The sequence below is a fragment of the Euprymna scolopes genome, chromosome 35 (genome assembly GCF_053919585.1).
Source record: "Euprymna scolopes isolate OS-2025 chromosome 35, ASM5391958v1, whole genome shotgun sequence".
Taxonomy (NCBI): Eukaryota; Metazoa; Mollusca; class Cephalopoda; order Sepiida; family Sepiolidae; genus Euprymna; species Euprymna scolopes.
Window position 1 is genome coordinate 61,810,009 of NC_136516.1, and position 7,768 is coordinate 61,817,776.

Sequence of the window (7,768 nt, forward strand, 5' to 3'; positions counted from 1 at the left end):
GGTCCACAAAGTATGGAAATAAAAAATTAAAAAAAAAAAAAAAAAAAACGTTTACAAGTGTTTTTGATATAGATGTACATAAGAATACTTTGATAAGTATGTTTTAACCTAAATAGGGATGGTATAATAAAATTGTGGGGTCTGCGTTTGTGCCTGACCTCCATAGAATTGAAATAGGCACAAACTTTAATAAAGACTTTTCATATCTATCTGCGTAAGTATACTTTGATAATTATGTTTCAGTTTCGTATAATAAAATTATGGGGTGTTCGTTAGCGCCTGCCTGACCTCCATAGAATGGAAATATGTCATAAAATTTAACAAGTTTTTTTTAGATAGATCCACAGAATATTGTGATAAGTGTTTCAGTGTGAACAGGTATGGTATAATAAATTATGGGGTTTATCTATTTTATTTTTACTTTCATCATATTTTGCTTTGGTTTTGATACCTCCGAATTCGAAGCTATCTCTTTAACCCTTCCTTTTCATAACCTATCATACTTTCATAAATCAGAGTCCATTTTCTGTAGGCTGTTTTTGAACCCAGTCAACGACGAGTACTTTTGCTAACTATATATGTATATGTATAACTATATATATATGTATATCTATGTGTGTATATATATATATATATAAGAAATATCTCAAGTCTTTTTAAATCAGCACTTATATTTTATTTCCTTTCTTGTTTTCTTTTCTTTTTAACTTTCTTTCATAAAAACAGTCCATCTCTATTTGAAATATATATATATATATATATATTTCAAATAGAGATGGACTATATATATATATATATATATATTTATATATATATATGATATATATATATATACATGTGTGTGTGTGTGTGTGTGAGAGAGAGAGAGAGAGAGAGAGAGAGAGAGAGAGAGAGAGAGAGAGAGAGAGAGAGAGAGAGAGATTTATTATTTATTCGCTAGAAAGGCGGAGTAATACACGTATTGCAGACGCCGCCGTCGCCGCTACCGGTGAGTTTGGGTTTTGCTTGCATTGACGTAGTTTTCGCTTTTGCGCTCAGACCGCAAACATGCGTTCCTCATCTCGGCATGGCGCTATTCTGCCCACCATCGGCTGTGGTGTTACTCACAACCTCAGCCCTACTAGACAACCAACACAACAAATGATGACAACATCCTTAACCACCAACAACAATTCTACCAATAAATGTGATGATCATTTCTCCGACAAACCACCCCAATATGATGACGTTGTGACTGAGGTAAGTATAGCAAACAGCTTTAGTAGCCATCAAAATAGGATGGAATTTTGGACAAGAATTTTAAATTTAAAAACAATTGTTTTGGTTGTTGTTTTCACAGTTAAATTATTCCGCTTTCTCTTTATATACAGGATATTTTTCTTCATATTTCTCCATTAAAAAAAAATACAGATGTTTTTTTCCAGTATTATATGACCGCGGTGCGCGGTAGATAATTTTTAGCCAGGAGCATCCAATTCTCACATAATCGATTTATATATATATATATATATATATATATATATATATATATATATATATATATATATATATATATATATATATATACACACACACACACACACACAAATGTACGTTCTCGACAATCTGTTTAACAATGACTTTGTTGCTGTCGGACTGTGGACTAAGGTCCTTCCAGTCTCAGGAGGTCCATCCTCCCATACTTTACCTTTTCTTTGAGAAGGGGTTAGGCTAATTTATTGATAATTGTCTGGGGAATGCTGACGGATCAGCTCAGGCATTTTTGTAGGCCATATATATATATATATATATATATATATATATATATATATATATATATATATATATATATATATATACATAAAGACATACGTACATATGCAACTCAACTCACTGCACACTTTAGATTTTAGAGAATATTTACACAAATGTAATCATATTTGAACCATGGATCGCAACAGGCAATTAACTTAAAAGTTCCAAGTTTTCAAAGTAAAAAAAATTATGAAAATAGGCAATGATGAATAAGATCGAAATATGATTGCTTGTGTATTTTACCATATTATCGTTATAATAATTATTTATCGTTATAATTATCGTTATAATAATAATAATAATAATAATAATAATAATAATAATTATTATTGTTGTTGTTGTTTGCATATTTGGATTGAAAACTTCAATGGAGAACGGCCCAACGGGTCGTCTCTACTTTTAGTAGATTATTGGGGGGGGGGGCTCTTTTGAATTGTTTACTAATCGGACATTTTAATGTAACAAAAACAACAAAACAAAATATTTCTTTCCACTTTTATTATTTTTCATCGATCAGGAGAAAAAAAAATCTAATTTCTTTTTTTTTTTTTTTTTTGTCTATTTTCATAATTTTTTCTTTTTTCTTTTTTAATTTGTTCGTCAATTCTTTACATGTTGTCGGCAGTGGTGAGCACATGTTAATAATCTGTGATCAATAAATGATGCAGGTACCAGCGAAAATTGTCCCGTCGCTTGGGGTTGAATGTATAGAAGTTGCCGCCCTCATGGACGACTGGCCGCCGCAGTACAGTTTCAGCGACCTCCACGGCCAAAATGCGGGCCCACAAGAACACCTCTTCCAACAAGGCGTCAGGAATCAAGACGAAGATGACGACGATCTATGGGGGAGCACAACTAGGGACAGCGGACATGAGCAGGGCTTAAAATTCAATGGTGGGTAAAATCGGAGAAGCCCCCAAATTTCAAAATATAAAAAAATATTTTTGTTTTTATTAATAAAAATATATATATATGGAAAAACTGCTCGGCACCTCATTTTTTGGCGATTTTAAAAATGTTCTTAAAAAATCAGATGTTTGTCGATTACGACATTTCGAGCAAAATTGTCTAAGAAAAATTACAAAAAAAAAAAAAAATGTTATTTTCATGCATCAAGAAGGAGTGCAGGGCTGCAGGGGGGAGGGGGTCACTCATTATTCAATTGACATTTATTACCGAAATTTATTTTAGCGAAACGTGTTCTACGTTCTGAAAAGAAGGATTTCACTTGCGTCGGTTACTTATCTTGGTGAATGAAAATAATCTTTTCCCCCTTTTTGTTTTGTTTGAAAAATCATGTTCTAAACTTGGTAAACGACAAAAATTGACAATATTTATTTTTTTTAAGAAAACTTTAAAGTCGGCAAAAAAAACAAAAAAAAAAAAACGAGGCAGCCCCTCTCTCCGCCAACTGCTCTCTTGTCTTTATGTTTAAAATTTATTAATGGGATTCAATTACTCCCCACTTATTAGGTGGTCGTGACTCGTGCCCTACTACTACTATTCATTGTAAATTATCAGTTGTTTCTGTATTTTCAAATAATGAATAAATAATCGTTATTCCTTCAAGTGAGGTTTTTGATACGGTAGAGACGCGTCTGATTTTTCTTCTTTTTTTCTATTCAAAACTACAAATGAACAATAAACTTTTACTTTAAACCTTTCATTCATTAATTAATTTCTAGTGGACAATTTAAAGACTTCAAAATCACCTTCAGATTTCTAACAAACACGCTAAAATACAAATTGATTTTTCAGCCTTTAAGTTGTCGACCAGAGAGTAATTTCTGGCTTTTAAGTTTAAATTTTAAATTCACAAAATTGCCATAACTGAACCTGGTTTAAAACTCCCAAATCTTATTTTTGAATGCGCCCTTGTCTTTTCAAAGAACCAAGTTGCATATATGTATACAATTGCTACTTCAAGGATTCATTTTTATATAGAAAAAGTGATTATAAGTAGCTTCCCGTTCGAAAATAACCGCCTCATTATTTAGCGTCATTCGGAGGCGGGAGATGGAAGGCGTCTGCTAATCGACGAATCATTCCCCGCTTTTTTCTTTAATTCTTTTTGCGTCACCTTTTCGCCCAACTTGTTGTACCAACCCGCGTTTTGAACACCAATGTTGTCCTGATGGCATAAAAATATTCAAGAAAACACTGCTCGCATAACTAACTTAACCTTAAGTGATAATTAATTTTTATATGGCGTAATTAATCTTAAACCTGTTTTTTTTTTTTCCTTAATTATTTTTGTAGAATCCGTTGCTGCTGATTCTGAATACCAAACGGATAAAAAAAATTTTTTTTACGTTAATGAAAACAAACTTTCAAAAGTGTGTGTGTGTGTGTGTGTGTCTGTGTGTGTGTGTGTGTGCAATAATAATTTACATTTATTGTCCATAAAACAAGGAACACAAGTGAATTATTTCCATTGAGTTTCAAAAAATTTGAAAAGAAAATAATGTTCGAAAAAATATATAGGTCCAGGTTAGGTATGAAGATGTATTTAGATATCTTTTTTTGCATCTGTATATATTTTTATATAATCTTTCGAACTTTGAGGCTTTCAATTTTTGTGCTAACCAGCAATGTAAGTCTATATAAAATGCCTTTGCGAACCGATTTACTCTCAAGAAAAAAAACAGTCAAATTTTTTGAAGCTTCAATAATTATAGGTACTTTCAAAATGAATAGACGATGCTCAAAATGTATAAGCATTTTGACCCTTCGCTTTTCTTAAAAATCCACCAAAAATCAGGAAATTAACCAATTTGAATGAAATTTTAAGGATTTATCAAATAATGATCACGGGATATCGTGAATCCATTATTTGTATTTGAATCTTAGTGGAAATGTATTATTTTATTTAAACAAACATATCTTAATTAAAGTTTTATTTAAACAAACATATCTTAATTAAAGTTTTATTTAAGCAAACATATCTTAATTAAAGTTTTATTTAAACAAACATATCTTAATTAAAGTTTTATTTAAGCAAACATCTTAATTAAAGTTTTATTTAAGCAAACATATCTTAATTAAAGTTTTATTTAAGCAAACATATCTTAATTAAAGTTTTATTTAAGCAAACATATCTGAATTAAAGTTTTATTTAAACAAACATATCTTAATTAAAGTTTTATTTAAGCAAACATATCTTAATTAAAGTTTTATTTAAACAAACATATCTTAATTAAAGTTTTATTTAAACAAACATCTCAATTAAAGTTTTATTTAAACAAACATCTTAATTAAAGTTTTATTTAAGCAAACATATCTTAATTAAAGTTTTATTTAAACAAACATATCTTAATTAAAGTTTTATTTAAACAAACATATCAATTAAGGTTTTATTTAAACAAATATCTTAATTTAAAGTTTTGAGTAATAAAAAAAATGCATGAATTTAGTTTTGCTTTTTTTATGAAAATAAAACATCGTAAATTGTAACAATTAAAAAGATAATTTTTTTTTTCAGGAACATTACGAAAAAAAGTCCCTAAAGTCTGTATTGATGAATTCCATATAACTCGAAGAAAAATTAATTTATCGAATTACCGATATTATCATTAAATTAAGCATTATTTAATATTTTCACACACAAAAAAAATATAATTGCAAAAAATATTTCTACTTTTTTTTAGATTACATGTTCTGCATAATTTTTCTATGTAAGATTCTAATATTTTCCTGGATTTAATGAATGTGAAGCTTTCGGCGCAACATAAATTTTATATAATTTTTTTTTTAATTTAAAAGCAGGAACATAGAAAAATGATTAAATTAAAAGAAATGGTAAAAATTATACAAACGTTCATGGTGGAAATGTACGGATATGTACGACTGAGGAAAGAAAAAGAAAATCAGCACTCCCTACTTTCTTTTAACTACCTGGCGTCATTTTCAGCCTTTTGACTTTCTGACATTTTGGGCTTCTCTAGACTCCACAACTGGACGGTTTTTCGTTTTTGTGATTCTGCAAAAGCAGAATCTCGTTTTTGAGGGCTAATTAAGCTATTTTTTTGTACAAACAAGGTGTTGTTTTTTTTCATATAATTCAATATCTTAGGACTTTACTAATTATTTTTGAAATAGACCAAGAAAACTAATATTAGTCTTTCAAAGGATATTTACAATGAATTTATTTAACTTCAAAATTTAGCTGAATTTGTCAACTTCCAAATGTTGCCATGCAAACATTTTTCCTTATATATTTTCACGTGTACAAATATTTTTTCCTTTTAGAAATAGATTTTAGTCTAATCTTTCAAATTCAATCAAAAAGTAGTCAGAAACCTACAAAAAAAATACACCAGCTTTCAAAATTACGTCTCCTTATTTCTTTTTTCGCCATTTTTGCCCGTACTTAATAATAAAAATCACTTTATCTTGTTTTATGAACAATAAATGTTGTAAATCATAATTCACATAATTTTAACAACTCTCTGATGCTATCTCGAATATTGAGAATTTCATAAAGACAGGATTAAGCTACAAATATGAATATTTCATTTAAAAATAAATAAATTACTGATGTATACATAGTCAAAAGTTTAAAACTTTTGGACTTTTAAAGTTTCGCAATATTATTTACATTTTTAAGAAGATTTAAATATAATTGTAATAATTCGTGTGAGCGGACCAACTTATAAACTGCAGTAGTATATATATATATATATATATATATATATATATATATATATATATATATATATATATATATATATTAGTAAGTTATAAAATGTATATGGCGATTGAGCTTAATCGCCATATACATTTTATAACTTACTAACTAGCTCTACCTACGTATTGAGCACTTAAATCTATACTTTCGCATATTAATTTTATGTGAGTAAATTAAGTAGTTTATATATATATATATATATATATATATATATATATATATATATATATATATATATATATATATATATATATATATATATATATATTGCGACGATTACTCAGGATCGGGACTTTTGAGGGTATAAAATCGGTATCAGAATAATAAAAAAAAATCTGTGCTTCAAACGTCAAAACCGATTCCTTTTGCTTAAGACAAAACTTTCCATAACAGATAATAATAATAAATATTTGTTGATTTTAACGATCATTTAAACTAAAATCTATAGATAAGTCTCCACAAGTGGGTTTTTCGTTTCAGCAAATATATGTACATTTAACATGTGTTTTTACAGTAATCAGGGGGGAAAATAACAACTTCTTTATAGTTAAATATTTAGAGATTAAAAAAAAAATCCGAATCCAAATCAATAATTGGTACTCCTGCAGTATTTTACCCACCGATTTCACGATCTTAGCCGAGCGTTGATCGACATCCGTCGGAAAACGCCGGAACATGGCGAGCGGTACGATACTCTATCAGCCAATCAGGGCGCTTCAAACGAACGCGCAGCAGACGAATAATTTTCATTGAAATTACACACATAGCGTTTCATTTCAGTTATTTTATTGTTCAAAGTAAAAATACACAGCCTTTCATTTCAGCTATTTAATTTAGCGATAAAAAAAAACCAAAAAAAAAAAAAACCGGGAGCTGTTGTAAACATATTTATGCGAATTTATGTGGAGACAAAAATTTGGACACAACCCTTTTGTCTCCATAATAAATCAAATCGCGGAAGGCTACCCGGTTTGGGAAGGAGCTTCTTCTTTCCACATCCTCTGAAAACCCTTTGCTCCCTACTTTGCCTCTCTACAGTCAGTAGAAAATCTTCCAGTCGGAACTAAAGATAAACAGTAATTGTTGTCCCCCCCCCACAAACATTACTGAAAAAAAAACAAAAAAAAACATTGTTGTTACTGTTTAATAACGTTTTGTCAAAAACAAACAAACAAAAAAAAACATTGAAGTGTTTATTACTGTTGCTTACCCCCCCCCCAAAAAAAAAGCTATCGGAAAACAAAATGAACCAAAAAAAAAAAAAATATTCAACAAAATAAATTTATT

At 29.2% G+C, this 7,768-nt stretch overlaps 1 protein-coding gene across 1 annotated transcript in view; it reads left to right on the forward strand.

The window, feature by feature from the left end:
• Positions 1 to 835: 835 nt before the first annotated feature.
• Positions 836 to 7,768, forward strand: part of LOC145259881 (sodium-dependent phosphate transport protein 2A-like) — a 287,103-nt gene continuing 280,170 nt past the window's right edge. Inside the window, exons 1-2 of the mRNA XM_080117759.1 lie at positions 836 to 1,239; positions 2,463 to 2,688. Of these exons, the coding sequence (XP_079973885.1) occupies positions 1,048 to 1,239; positions 2,463 to 2,688 (418 nt within the window). The 5' untranslated portion in view covers positions 836 to 1,047. The remainder of the gene's footprint in view (positions 1,240 to 2,462; positions 2,689 to 7,768) is intronic.